This window comes from Brachycentrus maculatus, unplaced genomic scaffold, assembly GCF_059751285.1.
Source record: "Brachycentrus maculatus isolate JH-2025_06_01 unplaced genomic scaffold, ASM5975128v1 h1tg000370l, whole genome shotgun sequence".
NCBI classification, from domain to species: domain Eukaryota; kingdom Metazoa; phylum Arthropoda; class Insecta; order Trichoptera; family Brachycentridae; genus Brachycentrus; species Brachycentrus maculatus.
This window is the reverse complement of record NW_028281119.1, coordinates 1,509,016-1,533,829: the sequence shown is the minus strand read 5'-3', so window position 1 is coordinate 1,533,829 and position 24,814 is coordinate 1,509,016. Positions and strand designations below refer to the sequence as shown.

The following is a 24,814-nucleotide window of genomic DNA, read 5'->3' as shown; positions in this document are numbered from 1 at the left end:
AAATAAAGAAACAGGAGGGACTCGAGTTTAGGCAATGATGATACGAAGCCAAAGCTTTAGGTGTGCCTCTAGTTGTCATTTTCTACCACGGATGGAGTTGCTAAGTTTCCACTTTATGGCATCGATATGCCTGGAATTACCGTCTCGTTAAGGACATTTGAAACGAACAATGTGGCCGGTTTGAATCCCGTTGGAACAATTGAAGTGATATATGAGCCCGAGAGAAAACGTTTTAACAAAAGTCACGGTACTTCCGCAGCCCGTAATGTCCCCGACTAGAGTACCTTTAATTATAATTTGTTACTCTCCTATACGACTGTATAACCACACTGTTAAAATTCTATATATGAGATGTTATACATATTATAGCTATAGATGATATAGTCGTTCGCATATTTGGCTAATATACATTGGGTCGCACGTTCGTTTCCCGGACGATTATTTAAGGCGAGATAATCGATAGTCCGCAACTTCATTTTCATTAAACCCAGGTAACATTGAACGTTATTGATGTTTTCGCTTAAAACACCGTTTTTGCATTGAAAACATAAGTTTTTCTTCTAAATAAATATATGGTTTTGAAAAGAAAATAGTTATTGAAAGGTAGGAGTTAAAAAAATTATACACATTTTTTCAATAATATTCTTAAAAAAAACTATTTCCAATAAATACATTTTTTAAACTTGTGCCCGACAACACGTGTGGCTTCTAGCGCAGCCGCTCGCGTACAATAGAATTATATATTTGAGAGTATACCCTTATATTACAGTAAAAAATATTTTGTCCTATCTACACAATGTGTTTTATTTTTATAACTTTGGAGGTATGTGGATTTAAAAATAATATTTTTAATATATATCAATAATTCTTCCAACCTTTCTCTTCACCTTATGGCGCATAGAGTACTACATCAGTCAAGGGTGATATTCAAAAAAGATATTACAGTCGAAAACTTTTCAATTTATTTCGACCCCCTTGGGAATCAAACCCGGGACCTCCAGCACTGTAGCCAATGGCGTTCACCTCTACACTTTAAATTAGTTTGATCAAGAACATTTCACCATTTCGTATCTCAATATATTTTATTTCGGTTGCTTCTTTATATATATGATAAGTCAGATAATTAAATAACCGAGAGAATTCAGTTTTCTTTGTTCTTTGAATTTTACATTCTCTACAAGGCGCACGTAAAAAATGAGAAACCCAAGTTTACAATTACAGTAAAGCGTATAAATGAATTATTCAAGTTTATTTCTGAAAATTTAGTGAACTAATGTTTGACTATGACTTGATTCGATCTACCAGCCGCTATTGAATTTCAATGATAAGACCTTTCGCCTTTCAAACAAGGTTACATTATAAAGACCCTTTATCGGTAACTTAATTTAGAAACCCTTCTTACGACCTTCTCACTGGTAACTTATTTTTGGGGTGTTTTTCCTGTTTATTTCAAACAAATAATATTTCTAAAATTCTCTTTCACGTGTTCATTTTCAAAATGAAAATTTACTTTATTTTTTATGGGAAATACTGAGCAATACAGGTGTCCCCATTTGAGTTGACCGGAACTAATAAGAGATGAATGAATAATTTATTAGAAATCCCTTTTTGTAAATCCAGACTTGCGCAAAGACACTCATTTTTCATAGCTCCTAAACTGTTCAACTTGTTCCACAAAGACTACTTGTTAGATGTTAATTACCTAAGTTTGTGTAGATTTAAAATTTTGCTTAGATTGTTTATTGAAGAGACAGATTTAAGCTCCTTTTTCTTGTAGTACAATCTTTCAAACTTTTTACTTTTTTTTGTTTTTATGTTTAAATTTTATTGAAAAAAATAAAATAAAAATAATTTTTGTTTTCTGATAGTCAAGTATATTTTGTATTTTATATTAACACTATTACTCTAGTTCTACTTATAATACCTATACCCTTATACTCTTTACTATGACCTAAATTATATTGTATACCCACACACAGGCCATGCCTTTGTGGGATCTTTTTTTGTATTTATATTTGTATTTTATTCATATTTTTTTTGTATTTGAATTTATGTCATGTAATGCAAAATAATTTAAAATAAAGAAAATAAAATAAAACAACAAACTTTGTACTAACACGAACACGTCAATTTTATATAGATTGTTAATCTTACGTACAACGTGTTGTTCATACGGATATACAATTAAAAAACCAGTGTCCGAGTTTTTTTTAAACAAAAGAGAAATATTTGTGCTCGCACTCAATGGTGCATAGGGCACTGCATCGTATAGACGCAGTGTTACCATGATTTTTACTTACATGATGACAAGGTGATCAATTATGCACGTCAGATACCTCCAAGGTAGTATAATATTAAATTCTAATCAGAGTTAAAAATCAGTAATATCTATTTAAACCCCCCCCCCCACTCAGCGGGAATTAAAATATTAGGGGGTTGAATTAGTTCTTGCCGTTTATAAAAATTTAATATTTCTCTGTGATTTAAATAGATTCCTTTCGTTTTTTTGTTTTCCTGTCCCCCGCTGCCTCGAACACCCACGTGGCACTTTCAACCGCCTCAAACCGCCTCAAAATTAAGACTATGGGCCTTGTTCATCGGTAGGGAAACTGGGTCCCGTATACTCTGAAGGAGAGAAATATGGAAAGGCGACTTTGCATGTGTGATTCACAAAAGGTTTTTTGCATCGCGTCATCACCAGCGATGAAAAGTGGATCAAAAGTCATCTGCCAGCCAGGTCAGCCACTCCCTGCTGAAGCCAGCATTGCAAAACGCAATATTCATGGCTCAAAAACGATGCTTTGCATTTGGTGGGATCAGCAGGGAGTAATTTTTTTCGAGCTTCTCAAAGCAGGCCAAACAGTCACAGCAGAGGTTAACAAGCAGCAAATGATCAAACTGAAAACAGCAATTGAAGAAAAACGTCCAGAGTACGCAGCCAGGCACGAGTCGATTCTCATTCTGCACGACAACGCGCGCCCGTATGTTGCCAAAGTGGTAAAAGAACAGATAAACTCCTTCGGCTGGGAGGTTCTGTCACACCCGCCCTACTCCTCTGACGTCACACCATCCGATTATCATCTGTTTCGGTCCATGCAGCATGGATTATCAGGAGAAATTTTCAAAAGTTATCGAGAAGTCGAGTTATGGGTTGAAAATTGGATTGCCTCAAAAGACAAGGTTTTCTTTTATAGGGGAATACGACTTCTTCCTGAAAGATGGGCCAAAGTAGTCGAGAAAGAAGGGCAATACTTTGAATAAATTCTTACTTTAAAAAAAAAAATATTTTCAATTCAAACTACTACAAAAAACGGCGAGAATTAATTCAACCCCCTATTATTAAGAAGCTAAACGCGCTAACCACTACACTATGGAGGCGGACACTATGACTTCATGACCTCATTACTGAGGATTGTGACCCTTGTCGAAGCAATTATCTCTTGACTGCGCAGCACGTGGCTCTCCTCCACCGAGTTTCCTGCTGCTGTCTTAACTTGATCGGTCCATCGTGCGAGGATCTTCCTCCCTCTCTCTTCCCCTCCAGGCTACCGATCACAAGCAGTCTTTCCGGGCTATCCTCATTGCCACGAAACGTGTCCAAAGAACTGAAGAATCCGTCGTGTACAGATATTGGCCAGAGTCAAACTATCCAACATTTTGAGTGTGTCCAAATACTTGTTCACAAAATATGGATTATCTCCAATTACATATTAATTTTTGACATCTCATCAAAGATGAAGAAGAATATGGAAGTCTGGGCATTTACGGGGCTGACGACCGTCATAGGCTGGTTTAAATGATCACTTTACACACGTCTAACATTCACCAATTCTACCCATTATTGACAACCACACTATTGAAATTCTTGAAAGCTCTATATATATTTGAACCAATTTTGAAACATTGTGCTTGAATCACTAGAACTTCACTAAAAACTGTTTCAAAATTGGTTCATATATATATGGAACTTCCAAGAATTTGAGTAGTGTGGTTGTCAATAATGAGTAGAATTAGTGAATGTTACAGCCTATGACGGTCGTCAGCCCCGTAAATGCCCAGACTTCCATATTCTTCTTCATCTTTGATGAGATGTCAAAAATTAATATCCAAGTATTATTTATTGGAGTATTCCCTATGTATAATATGTGCATGTGTGTATGTTTGGTATATTCATACATAAATTATTATCTTCAAACGATAGGGCAAACCATTTTAATGGCGTTATATCACAAAATGTGAGAGTACAGTACAAAAAAAGATTCCTCACATTCGTTTGGACGTAGCAAAGCATTATGTACCGAACGACCATGAAAATCTGAGGCATTTATGACCACACGTAAACACGGTTTACCTTTTAACGATTAGTTTTGATGAACTGTGCCCGCAGGGGAGCTTTATCTATTTGACAGTTACTGTTGCTGTAAAAGCTGTTAAAATTATATTTCTACGTCTTAAAAGTCAATACAATTCGCGATATCCAAGGTCGCTTAATCCGGAGATTAAGATAAAAATATACATACTATCTGAAATTTATCTATCAAAACAAACCAAATAATTATATTGTCTATAACATATTCGAAGTAACAAAAAACCTGCGGCCAAATGCTTGAAATGCCTTTGTTTTATGTTATATCGGCTAGCGATTGTTTATTTTGAATCAAAACCTGCGAAAATAAAAATATTAACGTCTGTTAATTAGAAATATTAAATATCCTAAAGATATATATATATATATATATATATATATATATATATATATATATATATATATATATATATATATATATATATATATATATATATATATATATATATATATATATATATATATATATATATATATATATATATGTATATATATATTTATATTTATATATATATATATATATATATATATATATATATATATATATATATATATATATATATATATATATATATATATACATATATAGAAATATAATAAAGGTACATATTTAGGTATATGTTTTTTTTCAACAGCCGTTTTTTTTCACCGCAATGGTTCATCTATTGAACGTTACAATAACACACGCAAAACTAGACATTGCTCATGGCAGTTATCGTGTTTCTTGACAATTGCTAACACTTACGATGTACAATGTTTTCGATTGTTTTTGTTGTTTATTTTTTTATTTCATTGCTACGAATTTGAGCATTAAGTAAATGTGTACAAGAGTGATGATTTGATGAATTTCTCACTAGCACATACGGATCGCATATAAGTGCGATTGAGAACTCTATTTTGCCTCTCTTTTATATTAAAAAGAATATTATCGACTTAACTTTTTTTTAAATTTTACATAGGAAAAAAATTAAATCAGAGTGTTAAGAGAGAAAGGGTATACGTTTTTATGTGATATTGACGGAATTTGAGGTCACGCGTTGACTGTAAAAATTGCTTTGTTTCAGAATAATAGTATTTTTTAGCACCTAACCATAATAAAACGTATTATTTTTTGACATCTCATCAAAGATGAAGAAGAACTTGGAAGTCTGGGCATTTACGGGGCTAACGACCGTCATAGGCTGGTTTAAGTGATCACTTTACACACGTCTAACATTCACCAATTCTACCCATTATTGACAACTACACTACTCAAATTCTTGGAAGTTCTATATACATGAACCAATTTAGAAACCTTGTTCTTGAATCACTAGAACTTCACTAGAGACATCTATTGGTGAGATGTAAAGAAGCTTTTTATTAAGCAGAAACTCTTATATTAGTATGTGAGGTCCGAATCCTGGATTATAATCACACACATGAGAAACGCCAGAAAATACCATTTTCATTTTTATTATTTAAGCTTATAATTTGACCAGATAATTTATTTACAACATTTTGAGTGTGTCCAAATACTTGTTCACAAGTATTCGGACACACTCAAAATGTTGTAAATAATATAACGTGTTTAAATATATACATATATCCCTCTTTTGTACGAACTTCTGTATGTAATCTTACATTACATATGTAATTGTTATATTTGTTACGTAAGATCATATACCCAATACCGGCTTTACAGAACCCTGTAATACATATATAATAACAAATAAAAAATAATTAAAACTAAATTTCTTAACTAAGGTTCATTTATAGATTTCTCTGTAATACGATGTACGGTCGATTGTGTTAAAAAAAAAAACATTTTTTACAAACGGTGTTCGACTAAATTTAAAAACTAGTGGTATTTGAATTATCAATCATATTAGTTATTGATTTGGTAATACATAACTTTGTGGAATAACATGATAATTTACCATAAATATAAAAAGAAAAAAACTTGTAAAATACCACTTTTGAGTTTATTAATATTAACAAGAGAATACTATAGAATAAAATAACAACTTAATTTTTTCCGCATGCATTTTGTTTGACCAGGAACTGGGTTTCGTCGTAACCAACATCATCATACTGGTGTGAGGCAAGGCAAAATTCTACGTTGTATACACAACAAGATTTCATATAATTCGTCAGAAAAATAGTATAAAATCATGGTTTTCAACTCCTGCTTTGTTGTGTATATAACGTAGAATTTTGTCTAGCCTCACACCAGTCTGATGATGTCGGTTACAACGAAACCCGGTTGCTGGTCAAATAAAATTCATGTGAAAAAAATTACATAATTGTTATTTTATTCTATAAAATGCAGTTCCACCAATAAATGTCAGTACAAAACTTAAATCTAATAAGAGAGTACTAGTTTCGAGAACGACAAATATTATTATTAAAAAAATAGAACCACTTTGAATTTATACCTGTCGATAAGAATTTTTATAGTTTTCGAAATTAGTCTTGTAGTAATGAACTCAAATGAGGTCTAATACAAGAGTTTTCTTTTTACATTTAAACTATGACTCAATTTATTACCATGAATCTACTAGAACTGCACTTCGACTCCATATTTGCATTAAAAATATAAACATATCGTTAAAAGTCCTTATTTAAATAGACATGACTGTCCGGACAGACATCGTGTTGTGAATTTTCCCGCCATCTCTGTATGCAAATATGCCCGGCAATGTGTTGCGCGCATGCGCACTCCGCGGGTATAACTCTTCTCGCTGCGAGTGTTTGGTGAGGAAAAGTTATTGTAAATCTGCGCCAACTCCCGCTGTGGCCGAAGCCATAAATTGTCCGGTTGCATTGTGAACTTTGTTGGCTTCGCGCGCGAGACACAAGTTAGCACAAAACATGTCAAGGTGTATTGAGGACCGCCCTTAACTTAAGCGCTATCTCGTCCCCCTGTCTGAGCAGACTGTGCGACATTTCGCTCACTTCTTTCAAGAACGTCAAAAATAAAAAATCGTCAATTTTCAGTAGTACATGTTTTCGAAATGCCCTGAAAATGTACTATTTAACAGCAAAAGCGGCATATTTTTAACTTAGTATTTACCCGCTACAGGGCAGAAAGTGTTGTTTTTGCATTTTGAAGAAAAGGTATTGTTATTTTTTTTAAAAACACTAAATATTTTTCAAATGGAGAAAACACATTCAGGTTTTTACCTTAAAAAATCTGTTGTACAGTAAAAAGTTCAATAAGTGACTTGATATTTATTTTTAATACATTTTAATATATAAAAACGATCTCCTGAAAAATCAAGTTTTTTGATTTCTGACGTTCTTGAAAGGAGTGAGCGATTTCTCAGCGTACCCGGGCCAATTTAACATTCCTCGATAGCGTAATATCGTAAAAAAAAATAACAGACTAACTAACCATCACACCGCTTCTCCTCAGCGGCAGGCAGAGAGAATCGAACGCCACGCCACTCTGTCTTTGCAAACATTCTTTGCCTCTTCTACATTCATGCATCTCCTCATACATACCCGACGATTATTACGACTCCTGACCCGGCCGCTTTCAAGTATTTGACATACCTGATTGTGTCAAGTTTTTCTCGGTGTTCCTCTTCTTCTTTTTCCAACTACATTTGCCTCATATATTTGCTTAACCGTTATTTCCTCACTCATACGTTCCACATGTCCAAACCGTCTCAACACACATTTCTTAATTTTATCGATAATGCTTATCTCAGTCTTGCATTCTTTCCTTATTTCATCATTCTAATATCCAATAAACATCGTTTTGCCACACATTCGTCTGAGGAATCGCAATAGAATTTATGATACATTACGTAATATAGTTTGTATACTTTATTGGTACGTAATTGACTCTATGATGCATAAAACATCCACAAATTTAGCTCCAAAAATTCAACCTTCTATGTACTTCTTTTTTGGGTGCTATATTGTACTAGGTCAGCCATCATTAGGGCCATTTAAAGTCTGGAAACCATGGCCCGAAACTGATGTGATGCTCTTTACAAACCTGTTTTCAGATTCTTCAAACACCAGGTCCATCTTCACCCATACCAAATGACTTCAGAATAATGACCAAACCTGAACGTCAAAAACAGTTAAGAATATCACCAACATTACCAACAATTAGGTTATATTACTAAAAATTCTAATAGTTATGAAGTTTTAATTAGTAATATAGTTTTATTCATATTTTAATGTTTGTAGCATTTACTTTATGGTTGGTTATTCTAACTCTTTTTTTACAAAAATGTTAGTAATGTAAGTATAACCGTTCACCAATATTTTTTTATAAATGAGTGGTTATAAACTAACATTTTTACGAAAAAAAGTAAAAAAAAGTTTATGTATGCTTCAATGAAATCGTAAAAAAATTACGCAAATTTTAAAAAATGTACTATACAATGAAAAATGCCCATACATAAATCCTGTTTTCATAATGATTTGTGCAAAAATTATGTCGGGAATGACTTTTTGGCAGATATAATATATATATTTTAAAAACTAATTTTTATGGCTTCATTTTTCTGGAATGACTTATTTTTAAAGAGTGTTACATACAAAGGTATTAAATAACACAATAATTTAATTGAAGGGTTAAATTATTGTGTTATTTAATACCTTTTAAAATTTAGTTAAAAGTACGATTGAAGCATAATTAGATTTCAGATTTTAAAATAAAGTAAATATAAATGAGGCAAAGTCATAGCAAAAGGGAAATAAAAATTAAAATGTAAGTATTTTATTTTTATCAACTCTTTATTATGTACATTCCTATCATAAATATAAACGTACCTATTGCAACTATTTTGTGAGTATTTTCTTTTTACTAAAAAAAAACAAATACAAAATCATTTGACATATGTAGACCCAACGACGTTACAGCCTCGTATGTGAAGGTATTCAAGAGCTTTAGCAAAATGTGCACTAAATAGTGCTTTCTCGGCTATTGTTAACATATGCAAGAAAAAGAGGAAACAAATCTAGACAAATTGGACTCCGCGATACTAAGAACACAAGTCGAATTTACATATTGTATTATGAAGTACTAATAAAGAAAAAAAGTATTTAAATTTTAAGTTATACATACGTACCTATAATATGCTATAGCATACCTTAAAAGGTATAATATAACCCAGAGCGACTTTTATTTATTATATTTCCTTACATAAGCTAGTGAGTACGCATATGCAACCCCAAGTGCCAAGTAATTGATGTTATTCTCTTCCTCCTACTTACTATTATTCCTCCAATTCCTCTTCATAAAGCAGTCATGTCCATCGCTCCGTGTTCGAAATTTTGGCGGAATACTACGAATACAAAAAGAAAAACAAAAACGAAAAAGATCCTACTTTTATCGAAATGAGGTTTTCCAAATTTATTACCAAGATTGCAACTCGGTTTACAATGGCAAAACGGGTGGAAACCGCACCTTTGTAAGGATGGAACATCCTTTGTCGAGGAACGGGCATTGAGTAAAGACCTCTTGCCCTGACCGTCTCATGAATCTTGAATCTAAATTACCTTCAAGCATGTCGCTTGACATATTGGATAGTTATTGGACAAAACAGTTTTACCCGTGAGGAGATTTAGATTTGATTTATTTGTTTACGGTGGAATGATTTGTTTGCACTATCACTTTTACTTGAAATACCCACCTCTTCAGTTTTGTGGTACCCTGGTCGATTCCCAGAGGGTCTAAACAAATTTTCTTTTTTTCTTTTAACTCTTATCTGCACCCAACGGTGAATAGGGCACTGGAACGTAGCAACGCAGTGTTGTCTTAATCGTTAACCCTTCATTTCATGACTTTTTAATTTTAAATTAAAAAAAAAATCTATCATAACTGAGGAAAAAAAAACATTTAACAAGAAAAAATCGAGAAAATACTTATGTATCAAATTTGCAGCAACATGCAATGGTTATCGTTATGAGATATTGATATAGTTTTAACTTTTGGCTTTGTAACAAATTTGATACACGATGCAGCGAAGGGTTAATTGCATGAAGGCAAGGTGATCAGTCTTTCGCTTCTTGTACCAGTCCTGGGTGATATAAAATAAATATGAGAGTGAAAATCACCCATATTTGTTTTCACCCCCCTGGGAATCGAACCCGGGACCTCCAACATAGTAGCCAAATGAGCTGACCTACACTACGAAGGTGGAAGTGTCGGGTTAGTCCCATGGTTAGTGTCGCGGACTCTTGAGTCAGAGTTTCTCGGTTCGAACCCACTCTACCACAATTTGATGCCTAATTCTAGTAATGAGCCGATTAGGCTCACAAAAATAGTATGAAATTGAAGTATTTTTGTAAATAATAAAAAAACTCTTTTAAAAAAAAAAATAAAAATACAAGTATTTTTTTTTATTGTTTTCCATATTAGTTTGTACATGAATATCGATAACATAAGGAAGTTAACTTTTAATCTAGGGAGTGTAGATAGCATTGACTTCACTTCAAATCAGTAAAAAAAACAATATTCATTAAATTTCCTTTTAATATCATTGAATTACTAACAATATACCCTGAGGTAGAATTTTACGAAAATATCGCTACATAAATTATCCAAATATATTATAATTATTATAATTATTAATAAGGATCGACAATTTATTCCAAAATGCTAAGACGTTAGAAATGATAGTTTAAAAAATGCTTTGGAAGATAAGGTCAGTCAGTTAGTCTAGATGCTTCTGCGTCAGATTTGGAAATGCGGTCGGACAGTTTTAAATATAGATGAAAATCCTGAAAAAAAAAGGAGTTGACCTATCAACCCAAGGTGCAGAGAAAACAAGTTGCAAAGAAACACACACTTTAAATGTTGAGAGTATAATATTTTACTCTCAACATTTAAAGTCTGTGTTTCTTTGGTCTTCCTCTAGATGTCTTTCGAGGAAGATCCATGGCAATTGCCTGGTTCATAATATGATCGAGTTCTCTGCGTCCTAAGTGCCCATTAAGTTATGATAAAATTGATAGTTCAAATACCGATATTTTAAAAAGCAATACGAATATGTTTCGTCTTAGATAAAAATCATGGAATTTAATTTATTTATAGTATTCACAGGTGTCGCGGAGCACTTAAGTAAACACATAATTTACTGTGAAACTGACATCGTAGATTCGAAATCTGGCAATTGCAAAATGAATAACGAAATATTACTATACCGTACATTTTCTAAAATTTTACATTTTGCTTTATGATAGTTATGTATAATTTTTTTTTTACTTTCTTTTTTGTGTTTCAGTCTTGATTTTTTATTTACTATTGTTCTGACTGTGTGTTTAAAAAATATTGTTACTCTATTCCATTCTGCTTTTGTTAAAAAATACGTATCTAATTTACTTTGTTTTAAAATTTTAATATTTTTGAAGGTACTTTGTAAACCTTAATCCTAAAATGAGTAATCGAAATTTCTCGTTGGGAATATTATATTTGTAACTCTTATGTAAGTAATATGTTTTAATTTAAGTAATACTAAAAAATGGAGTAAAAAACTTTAATCAATGTTTCATACTTTTCCTCCTAATGCTATTTTTCCTACCAGCAGACAATCCTTCACAATAGAGATATATACGCTTATATATTATTTTTAAAATATTTGTATTTTTCTTCCTCTAGAAGGGGAATTTTTATACCAGAAAATCTCCCCTAAGGGAGTAATGTGTGGGTGGGAGTAGGCATAAAATAAACTAAGTAACAAAAAATAAAGTCTGTATATAATACCAATATGCTTCTCTTTTATTCATGTTTTTTCATAAAATGTGTAAACAAATAAAATCCAAGAATAGAGTAACGACGTTTGCTTCTGAAGGTCAGAAAGAGAGTAAAAAATACTCCCTTTTATTGCCGAAATATAGCTCCGTGGTCCAGCAACAGAGACGTTCGGCTAAGATTGATACCTGAAGCGCAGGACTGACTTCCTTGTCTTCATGTAATTAACGATCTGGCGAAGTTCCCATGAAGTATTTATTGCGGATAAGGGTCAGAAAAAGAAGAGTTTTAGTTAGTAAAATCAGAAAATCGAGGACTTTGTATCTAAGATTCAAAAGATTTAATTAAATCCGGGAGTATATTTTTTTTCTTCTTACTGTTACAATATGACGGTAGGCTACCTAATATTGATTACCCGTATTTTTATGATAAACCAGCATGTGCTCAAAGACCTAGTTATAAAAGGGTATAGTTCCTTTTCTTTCCTTATTTCCCTTTAAAACGAAAATATCAGTAATGGTCTCCGATCTGTAGGTTTTCGCATTTTTAGTAGTATTTAAACTAGCCGCTGTTTCAATTCTTTTAGATGAAACGTCTTGGAATATCCAAAGTGTTTCAATGTTGTCCACATTTCTTTACCATCAATTGCATGTATTTAAGTATTTAATTTTAATTCTTTCTGACACAAAAAGGTCGAAAGTATGTATATATATACTTATGTCACGTTATATTTATGGCGTTGATTGTAACGAATTTAAATGGAACACGGGAATTAAAATTTTATAATTACTGAAACGTGAGGCATAAAGTCGAGCTAAAAAGTGACGGGAATTAAGGATATTCGGATTTTCATTGTTCTGATTTCCTTATATTGTCAAGATGAAACAATTTGAGTTCGGTAACCTATATTATTTCACGCAATTTTTCACTTTAAACCTTGTCTTAAACGGATTTTCAAGATTTTAACTATTTTGTTTGTCATTTTTGATTTTTGATTTTTGTTTTTTTTGTTTGATGGAAATTTAAGCACGATTTTAACAAAACAATAATATTAATATTTTTATTTAAATATTCAACCTTTGGTTAGCAAAAGCATAATTATTATTATGCATTTGCTAACAAATTCTAAACTCCCTTCTTCCTTTGCCTTCCTCATTATAATCAATTTGTAATTTATGTTTTTTTTAATGTTCAAGCACTATCTACCCTCTGATTGCATACAACTATATATGGTATCAAACGTTTTGACCAATATTACTAGTCTGTTATTGATTAGTTGGAAGATATTGCTTTTTAGCCATAAGCACGCCAATGTACTTATTTTTTTAAATATACATGAAGTTTAAATAAATAAATAAAATAATTCGAGGCGTCGATGGTAATAAAAATAATTGAGGACTTTATTAAAAATACTTTTTCTAACTGTACGTAATATTAGACTTTGTAGATTTATATTACCATTTTAAATGTACTTATTAAGTAGCGTTATAAGAAGAATGTAGAGTACTTAGAGTTAAATGATAATTTTGGTGAAATTTAACGATTTAATAATTTTGGTTATATTTAACTCATAATTAATTTGTGAATCATATAAAATTATCATTATCATTCACATTACCGTGTTAAAACATTATTTATGTCTTTTCTCTCATGTAAATTTTTATTATGGTGATTTTAGACTACTAATCATTTCACTCTCTTTTATTCAGTTTTTTTTTATATTTTATTTAAAACACATTTTGTTCATAACATTTTGAGTGTGTCCAAATACTTTTTCACCAATCTGTTTTGTTTTATTTTTTTAATATCAATAAAGATGAAAATACATTTGTTGTAATTTTTTATACCCATGTATTCATTTTCATGGCATGGCCTAGGTGACGTTGTCCAGGACAGAAGAACCTATAACCTGAGGACGAGGAGAGCTGGCCCCAGCAGTCTACAAGGACAATAAGCTGGGATGTAGCCAGGAAGAAGAAGAAAGTATTCCTTTTCATATCTAATATTCTAATAAACGAATCACAATATTGGAATTTGTGTTATTTGATATAATATTTAAAAGAAAAAAATCATATTTACCTGAATTTATCAGGTTTACGTTTACGCATAGCTTGTCTCAATGGGTTATCAAACGCAGTTTTTTTAATAATATTTGCATAATACAAAATATCAATAATTGTGGAACAGAAACGTTACAACTCAGTACCATTCCGCCACCGATTTCACATTTAAGTGCGAAATATTCACATACTTGAACAATGCTTTCTTTTTTTAGGCGGACCTTAAACAATGAAATCACGACACGACATGTTTCATTCGTTTTGCTTTACAAAAAGTCCACTTTATTGGTGCCCAACCTCTTTTCCAGATTGCGCAACTGGATTGCGCAATGGCCGATTCGCATACACAGTGCCTACTCAGATATGGGACCGTTCTCTCGGAATGGGCCGATCGGCGATATAATTATTATTGATATCCATACAGAAACAATCCACACGATATTGCCGCGCAACTGTATTGGCTATCCCAGGGGTCGGAAACCTCTAGGACCAAAAGAGCCAAGCGCGAGTAGCAAAACGGTTTGGAATTTCTTGGGGAGCCAATATTTCATTTACAATAATTTAATTGATCGAATATCAAAAAATAATTCGATGTCATATGGGTTTGAAAATATTATTTTTACATCCTTAAGATCAATTACACGAGAATCAGGCATCACTGGCCCCAGAATTAACACTGTGAGAACAAGAATGCTCACGGTCAGATTTTTGTAATCATGTATGTATTATATACTAACTAACTTTCCGAGTATGAGAATGGTTGTCTACAGTAAAATTAGGTATGTTTGATATCAAATGAGCCTTTTATTGGCATATTGAACATGAAAGTGGTTTGAAACTAGTCTGTTTTTTTCTGATTTCAACGTTTATGAGGGGAGAAAGAGTTTAAGAAGAGAAAGGTTTTATGAGGAGTCATATGTGCTTAAACAGCACCATCTTTCCTTACCCGACCAAAATAAAAAATGAATATGAACAGAATAATAAAATAAAATAATAAAAATCTAAATTTATGTTAATATTCTTATTTAATTTGTCACACAAATTCCTTAAAGAGCCACATATGGCTCGCGAGCTACACGTTGCCGACCTCCTGGCTATCCCATACTTCCTGTTCTACTGGTGGAATAGTAATATTATTATCCCCGTCACATCGATTTTCTGAATATGAATATCATCATTTCAATGATATGCGAACTACATGGTCATTTCATCTAGAAATTCTTAGTCTTTGCAATTATTTTACTAGATATACATATGTACATATGTTCAATATAATAGAGGAAAGATTCAATATTATAAAGAAGAAAAAACAGTTTTGATAAATAGTATTAATTGGAAGACTAGAAATCAAACCCGGAACAAAATATCATGATAAAAAAATACTCATCCACTATTCATCTGCTTCCACATGTAGTGAATAACCTACTAGGCTCAATGCCCTAGGCCCGGGTTTGATTCGCAGGAGAGTTTTTTTATATCTATTAGTAATTTTGCAATATTAACTTTATTTAATATTACCCTGCACTGGTACCTGAAGCACATGATTGATTACGTTTTCATCGTGAATTTAACTCTTAAGATAACACTGCTTCTATACAATGCAGTGCTTTATGAATCATTGGGTGCAAACAAGGCTTAGAAGAAGAAAAAAATGTTCCAAATAGAAGACAAAATATTTATTTTATGGTGAAACCAAAAATATTAAAATCCAAGATTAATTCTGAACACTTTGTAGAGGTCACGTGATTACGTCTCTTATAATTTAAATTTTCATAAGCATGTAACTAAATATAAGGAAAGAATTAGAAATATTTTTGTTTTTCTTCAATTTCATACTATTTCTGTGAGCCTAAGCGACTCATTATTAGACATTATTAGGTATCAAATTGTGGTTGAATGGGTTCGAACCGAGAAACTCTGACTATGCGACACTAACCATGGGACCACAACCCGACACGATGTTATGTTTATTATAAGATAATGTAAAAAAAAAATGAAGTGTCAATATTTTTTTGTATATTAAATGAAAAGCTAACTTAAGAAAGAAATAAATAAATAAAATAATTATTCCTTACTCCATTGTGTAGGTACGTTCGAGTATGTACATATGTTATGTTATACAAATGTTACGTTTCAATTATAAATATGATAAAAAAAAATAACACATACCTTTTAATGTAGCTTTGATTCCACATAAATAATAACTATTTAACCAAAAAAAAAACATATCTTGCTGTTACGAAAATATCGATAAACACTATATATCTTACGCATTCAAAATTTCTTACTTATATCACGACTTTGAACATAATAACACTCCGCAATCAACAGTTGTTGTCACAAATTAAAGTAAATATTATAAATCAAAAATGAACGGTGTGTTATTAAATCGCGTTATGTGTAATCAAATCCAGCATATGTTTCCTTCCTCGTAGCTGGTTGTATGTTATGCGTTGCCTTACCCCTAGGGTCGATGGAAATAAACCTTTTATTAAAAATGTGTTTATATTTGAGTATGGGAATATTGTAAGCGTTTTAATAATTACTGTCTAGTATACATACATTATTCTGTCAAAATCGACAGACTTCAAAATACGGATAACGACGCTCGAAAGTGAAAAGGCTTGATTTGAGTTTTACAATCCTAATACCTATTGAGATGAGGGTATTATATGAGGATGCGTGAATATCTCGTACTTTGTATTCATCACAAGATTGCTTAGCTAAGGGACCTACCCGAGTCACCACACTATTTTAAATACAGAAAAATATTTCCCGATGTTCGATCTATCAGAAAAATATTTAGACATTTTGAGGACAAAGAATATGTTATTATTACCTTATATGTTCTTTAAGTAATGGGTGTACTTTAAAACGAAGTACATATGATGAGCATGAGCGATTATTTCCGAAAAAAACTGTTCTTTAACTTTTACATATATTTACTATCATAACTATTGATAGATTTTAAAAAAAATTTATTAAACAACCTATTTTTGTAATAATTTTACACAAATGTTCATGTATTTTTTCGTTCACTTTTTTCCTTTATTCAAACCTTTGGCAACCAAAGGCTAAAATTCTTTTCTTTCTAACCTTTATCCACACCCAATGGTGCATAGGTCACTGCATTGTATTGAGGCAGTGTTATCTTGATGGTTACTTACATGAAGGCTAGGTGATCAGTCCTGCGCTCTAGGAATCAGAACAGGGTAATATTAAATAAATATTGGAATTAAAATCACTAATATGTATTTTTTTCACCCCACCTTGGAAATCGAACCCGGGACCTCCAGCGCGTTAGCTAAACACGCTTATCATTACACCACGGAGGCGGACAAAAAGGCTATTAGGACAACCATATTTGTTCTACGTGATATAATGTTCTACAAAAAGTTCAACATCTTTGTTCTTCCTGGTATGGTTATACAAAAATACTATCATCTTTGTTGCACATGGTTCAATGTTTGTTATATAAACCGACTATCATCTTTATTCTACGTGGCAAAATGTTCTTTAATAGCACCATCATCTTTGTTTTACCAGGTAAAATGCTTATGACATAAAACGCATCATCTTTATTCTGATTGTCTTCTTCTTCTTTTTAATGGATTTTCACCCATCTTGGGTATTATAGCCAGTGTTGAGCTATTTATTATACTTGTCAAAATGTTCTTTAAAAGGACCATCATCTTTGTTTTACCAGGTACAATGTTTATGATATAATACTACCATTTTCTTTATTCTACTCGTCAAAATGTTCTTTAAAAGGACCATCATCTTTGTTTTACCAGGTTCAATGTTTATGATATAAAACTACCATTTTCTTTATTCTACTTGGCAAAATGTTCCATAAAAGGACCGTCATCTTTGTTCTACCGAGTATAATGTTCTATAAATGCTAATGTATTTTTAAATATACAATAAAAAACTAAATCACCGGTTAAAAAAAAGGTGACAGACATTATTACATCATACGTCGAGGTAGTGAAATAAAAAGCACAGCGGCCCGACAGAAGATGTCAATGTCAATGACAGGCCCATTACAAATGACATAAGTCGAGTCGTAATGACAGATGATAATAAAACTAAAAACGTGTCCGGCACAGGACTAATGACCTTTATACAATTTTGAGTAATTTAACACACACGAAGATCGCGCTAAAAAAACATAATTCAGTCGAGATAATACAAAGAACATACTATTATATCAAACACCATACATATGTACGAGTATGTAGCAATGTAAAAAAACGTTGCAGATGTCTTAAAGGGTGAAGTTTATTTTTTATAAGAAAAAAACCCAATGTCTGGGCCTTATGACTTGTCATTGGCTAGCTTAAGTGATCACTTGATGCACTTGTGTAAAGTTTTATCTGTCTCAATAGTAGTGAAGGAACACAAAATTAATTAGGGTAAGCAATAGAGGTAGGTAGTAAGGTAACTAGGTACCACTAACTAGGGTAGGCAGTAGAATTAGGTAGTAAGGTAAGCTTGGTACTACTTAGTAAGGTAGGGTAGGTACTGGTTGCGTTTTTATACGTATGTCTTCTACTTCTTCTTCTTTTTAATGGCTTTTCACCCATCTTAGGTGGTATAGCCAGTGTTTAGTTATTTTTTATTTACAATTTTTACATTTGACTTTCAAGTGATAGTATTCCTGTTAGTGGGGTTAGTTTTATATACGTATGTCCCGCGGGAAGGTTTTTTTTTATTATTTAAATACATTTACTTAAATCACAATTTATACATATTTAGAACTTTTTTTTTGCAGAGACCGACCAAGTCACCTTGTGTGTCTTGTCGATGGAGTTATTTTTTAATTCATTTTTTATTGTTTTTATTGTATTTATTTGTTAGTAGGATAGGCAATGCTTTTCGGCCTATATAGAATGCACGCTACTGATTTCAAGTCATATATGTATACTCGAATGTATATGAGTCTCTTCCTATATTGCGCAGGGACCGTTTTCACGTCTCCATGGAAGATTTTATTTTTAGATCCTTGAATCTGAATGAGGAACCATAACAACGAAAAAAACTTATGTGAGAGAACTTTTATCACCTGACCATATGCTTCTCAGCTAAGATAATAAATGCTGGAAACTTGTTTTGAGAATTGTTAAGAACACCAGCTTTATTACAAGGAAGGAGTCTGTAATCAAACGCCATAGATACAAACGCTGTTTTCACTTTCTGTTTTCCTTGGATCAAATATACATTTACATCAGGGGTATGCATTCCATATCGGCAGAAAAGCAGTACCTATCCTAACTTACCCGCGTGACATATAAAAACGCAACCAGTACCTACCCTAGATTACTAAGTAGTACCTAGCTTACCATAATACTTACATCTACTGCCTACCCTAGTAAGTAGTACCAGGTTACCTTACTACCTATACTATATACTATAAAAAAATGCGTCGGTACTTATTTTATGTATATAAAATTACTACAACATATTTTTTGTTGTTTCATGCGCCATTTGAATTTTTAATTTTTAGAAATGTACATATATATAATTTTAAACTGAGTACCTTTTTAATTTTTTTCTTACCCTTCTCAATGTTTCTGTGTCCATAAAAAAGTACATCGTTTCATGTAAACGATAAAAATAAAAATATGAAATAACAAAAAAGTAATACATATACGCAAAAAGTAATAAATACATACGTTCGCGCATGTAAATTTTACGTGAAAATAAAATGAAATGCCATGAACTCTGGCATTAAAGACGTTCCAGGAATACCAAATTTTATCATTTCCAATTTCACACAAGAAAACTGATTTCCTATTTCAGTCGACAATAACATGAATAACATAATAAGGCATCTGCGTATTATATATATCCTTTCTGAAAATAATGACGCTTCTATTTTTATTCTCTGTAAAAATATAAGGTAAATTAATATATCCCTACTCGTACCTACATAAAGTATATAAGGAGAGTGGAGCTAATACGAGTACAGTAAATCCCCTTATAACGTTGAGAAAGGTACGGCGTTGTCGGAGAGAACTTTAAAGGGGATGAATATTTAAAAAAATATATAAACTATATTTTAAATGTCTCGTCTTATTTCAGTCTTTTACGCTTCAGCGTGCCAACAAAAAAAACATTAACCCCATATAAAAGCTCCCTCTGATAACGCGGTACCTATCTCAGCGTTATAGGGGGCTTACTATACCATTATTTAAAAAAGGAATTTAAACAAGGAAAATAATTTAAAATAAAAATACTTTCAATCCACCTAAAAGTACAAAATATGCTTAAAATCATGAATTTATTTATTTATTTGTTACATTTGTATGTAATAATCATGTTGTCAGTGACAATTAATAAAATGAAAAGAGTAACATAAACATAACACCAATCTGATGATGTCGGCAATGATGAAAACCGGTCACCGGTCAAATTCAATATACATATGTGGAATAAACCATACAGTTTTGTTTTGTCCGCCTCCGTGGTGTAATGGTCAGTGTGTTTAGCTACCGTGCTAGAGGTCCCGGGTTCGATTCCCAGGGGGGGGTGAAAATAAATGTTAGTGATTTAACACTCTAATATTTATTTAATATTACCCTGGACTGGTTCCTGAAGCGCAAGAGTGATCACCTTGCCTTCATGTAAGTAATGATCAAGATAACACTGCGTCAATTTGATGCAGTGCCCTATGCACCATTAGGTGCGGATAAGGGTTATAAGTATAATAAGTTGTTGTTTTAGTATGTAAACCATAACATATGCCTATTTCTGTGTTAATCAGCCTTTTCTGTTTGTTTTTGTAAACCCAAATATTTGCTGCGAATATTAATGCAAATATTAGTCGAAAATATTTTAAACAAATTTATTTAAAAGACCCCTGGGTGGCTACGCAAAATAATAATAATAATAATAAGTCTAATGAAAATTCTTATTTTGTTTGTCCTTTATTTATTAATGAAATTTAAGTTTTCTATTATACTTTTTATTATAAAATAACTGTGAGTATATTTCATTCGTTAAGCTTTGTTACAATAATAAAAGGGAAAAAACGGTTCAAATGATACAATGATTAAAGAAAACACTTGTTTTTTACCACTGGAGTTTTATTATAGACTACATGTTTCAGAAGTTAAACTTCCATCATTCAGGTCTGTATAATAACTAAAAATATAAAATATAAAATTGTTCTATAAATAAGAAAAAGTGTTTTCTTTAATCATTGTAACATGTCCTACCACAAAGTTAATGCAGAAACAATAAATAAAATAAGGTTCAAATGATCATGTAAAAATAAAAATTATTCCACAATTTATTTCAAACCAATCTTAATACAAGTTGAATGACCACTAGTGGCCATACGTACTACTATCGCATTATTTGCTCTATCATGATCACAGCGAGGTACTGAGGCCTTTTGTTGGCGTCTGATTTGGGTATCATTTTACAAAAAGATATGGGTGCCTTAGAAGAATCTTCAGGTCTCAAGCTACAGGCTATATCATAACAGGCATTGGATCAACAATCCACAAATCTTGTTACTTGACTGGATGTTGCGATGCTAATTTTTATTTTACTTGTGTTTCTTTTATACCTATCTTCGTATATATGTATGTTTGCGGTATTCTGTCAGAAAAGAATACCTATAATCTGTCTAATTACATATATATTCATTTTTCAAACCCTTTTCCGCACCCGTTGGTGTATAAGGCACTGCATCATATAAACGCAGTGCCATCTTGATCACCCTACGCTTCAGATACCAGTCCAGGGTAATAGTCAATTAATATATATATACATATATATATATATATATATATATATATATATATATATATATATATATATATATATATATATATATATATATATATATATATATATATATCTATATATATATATATATATATATATATATATATATATATATATATATATATATATATATATATATATATATATATATATATATATATATATATATATATATATATAATATATATATATATATATATATATATATATATATATATATATATATATATATATATGTATATATATATATATATATATATATATATATATATATATATATATATAATATATATATATATATATATATATACGAATACATTTGTGTTAAGTTTCACTGTATTTAACATACTTAATATATGTATACTCACCATGTTCGGCATATGTCCGCCTCCATAAATATTAGTTACTAACATGCTGGAGGTCCTGGGTTTGATTCCCATGGAGGTCGTTAGGTGTTCGTATTTTTTTTCCAATATCAATTTTAAAAATTTCTAGGCATATTTACACTGGTCGATTAATATGCAATGTATAATAATAAATAATAACCATATTCCGCTCCTAGGTGGAGCATATGGAGTCCACAAACTGTCTCCAGGCTTTTCTGTCGGCTGCCAGCTCCCTGCATCCTCCCAAGTCAGATCCGCGTCGCGAAGTTCTGACGAGAACTGCCGACGAATTGTCAGCAATGGTCGTCCTGGGCGGCGCGAACCTGATGCCTTGTAAAAGAGGCAAGCTTGATTAAGGCTCTCAGGAGGCATGCGGAGTACGTGGCCAAGCCACTGAATCGCCTTTTTTGACGACAGTTGTGACCAAGATTTGCTGCGTCCTACACCTTATCTCTTCATTCCTCACAAAGTCAAACCACCGCACGCCTAAGATTCTCCGCAAACACCTGTTCTCAAAGCTTATTACACGGCTGCTTTGGGCCCTTGTAAGGTGCCATGTTTCACAGCCGTATAAGAGAACAGGAGCAATGCAGGCATTGTATAGGCGGCATTTGGTTTTCACCGAGTATAAATCCGATCTCCAGACAGCCTTCATACTGTTGAATATATTTCCTTTATACGATCCGCGTCAGATTCGGTAACTCCATTTGTGTTTTTTACAGCTCCAGGGGTTACCGAATTCTTTCCGCAGATCTTCCTTGTTATTTGGAATAATTTCCGCGTGTCATTTCCTTGGGCAGCATGTTCCGCCGTTACAATAAGAGAATCGAGATGACGGCGCTTATCGAGTCTGCATGATCGTTTGACTATACGATCTTGGCGCCTGTAGTCATCTCTGAGGGTGTCCAGTTGGTAGGGGTCACTTTCACTGTCCCTCAGTGCTTTTAAGTGAGCGCGCTCAGCCATCTTTCCCCAGGTCTCATCTGACATCCAATGGGGTCTTTCTCCTATCCTGGGGCCAAGAACCTCATTGGCGGAAGAGTTGAGAGCCGATTTGAGACTGGCCCACTGTGCCTCAATCGAGTCAACATTAATGGGCTGAGGATCGGTGTCTTGCTGGACACGTTGTCCGACCGTTTCCTCGAATCTCAATCTTATTTCGGCACTCTTCAACTTGTCTAAGTTGATTCTCTTCCGCCGAGGACATCTCGGCAGACGTTTGAGCTGCAGACAGATTCTTCCGACGAGTAACTCGTGATCACTATGAATGTCGGCCCCTCTGTAGGACCTGACATCGAGGAGCTCTCGCCGGTTAGCACGTCCATAGAGGATGTGATCTATCTGCGCTCTTGTTCGTCCGTCAGGGGAGGTCCAGGTGTACTTATGGATGGACCTATGGGGAAATAGCGTACCGCCAATGACAAGGTCGTTAATACTAGCGAACTCGACCAGTCTTTCTCCATTGCCATTGGCTTGCCCATAGCCGTGCCTTCCCATCACCGTTGGGGCAAGTGATGGGTCTGTTCCGACTCTCGCGTTAAAATCTCCCAATACTACCACGCGGGTTCTTCTTGGGAGAGAGGCGATGACCGCATGGAGAGAGTCGTAGAAGGCATCTTTTGTTTGGGCATCTGCAATTTCGGTAGGCGCGTAGCACTGTAGGACAGTGACAGAACTATCGGCCGTTTGGAGGGTGACGCGTATAAGCCTTTCAGAAATTGGTTCCCAACTAAGCAAGCACTTTGCTGCTCTTTCTGAAAGGAGAATTGCCACCCCTTGACGGTGATATCGTTCTTGGCCGGAGTGCAGACACATGTGACTATCCAACAACCTCTTTCCAGATCCTTTCCATCGCGACTCGCTCAGTCCTAGGATATCTAACTTGTAGTCATCCATGATACGAGTCGCGTGAATATCTTTTCCGTGGACCTGCATTGTCCGCACATTGTACGTTCCAATGCGGAAAGATGAATTGTTGGATAGGAGCCGTTTAGTGAGCGCAGTCCTAATACCACAGCCGGGTCGGGGAGTGCCAGAGAAGCCGGTGTCCGAGGCATTTCGTGGACTTATCGTAATCAAAGGGTTTAGGGAGGCAGAGTGATTGGCCCAGCGCTCCCGAGGCCTGAGGTCCGAGGACCCCTCAACAGGTCGGCTCAACCTTGTTTCCCGCTTTGTCTGGCCTCTCTTCACCAACCTGCTTGGCATGGGAGACCCTTCTGGTAGTTAGACTACCGCCATAGCCTGGTGAATCACTGAGGCACGCAAGCCCCCTCACCGCGACAAGGTGGGGATCAAGAGGGGGAAATATGCAATGTATAGGTAATCTAAATAGTTATATAAAAAAAATCAATAAGGAGAGATGAATTCATATTATTCTCATTTCGGTTGTTATTATTCTCATTCGAAAACATAAAATGAATTTCATCAAAGGTTTTACTTTGAAATTGAGTTTTGAATACTTAATATATTTAGAAACTTTCAAACAACAAAAGTTTCATCCCATATTTAATTT

General features: G+C 33.2%; 1 protein-coding gene across 1 annotated transcript; it reads right to left on the bottom strand.

The window, feature by feature from the left end:
* Nucleotides 1-21,469: 21,469 nt before the first annotated feature.
* Nucleotides 21,470-24,596, bottom strand: LOC148303381 (uncharacterized). Its single transcript, XM_088269986.1, has 2 exons — nucleotides 22,983-24,596; nucleotides 21,470-21,597 (listed from the first exon to the last, which is right to left on the bottom strand). Exons 1-2 carry the CDS (start codon nucleotides 24,505-24,507, stop codon nucleotides 21,470-21,472), a joined length of 1,653 nt encoding a protein of 550 aa, XP_088126112.1. The 5' UTR covers nucleotides 24,508-24,596.
* Between the last annotated feature and the right edge of the window lie 218 nt (nucleotides 24,597-24,814).

Bases quoted from the DNA above. Each gene is read 5' to 3' on its own strand.
- LOC148303381 (XM_088269986.1), bottom strand. From the start codon at position 24,507: ATGCCAAGCAGGTTGGTGAAGAGAGGCCAGACAAAGCGGGAAACAAGG. The intron at 21,598-22,982 runs GTATAAAGGAAA...GTTATGATATAG, and splicing joins TACCGAATCTGACGCGGATC to CCTGTAGCTTGAGACCTGAA.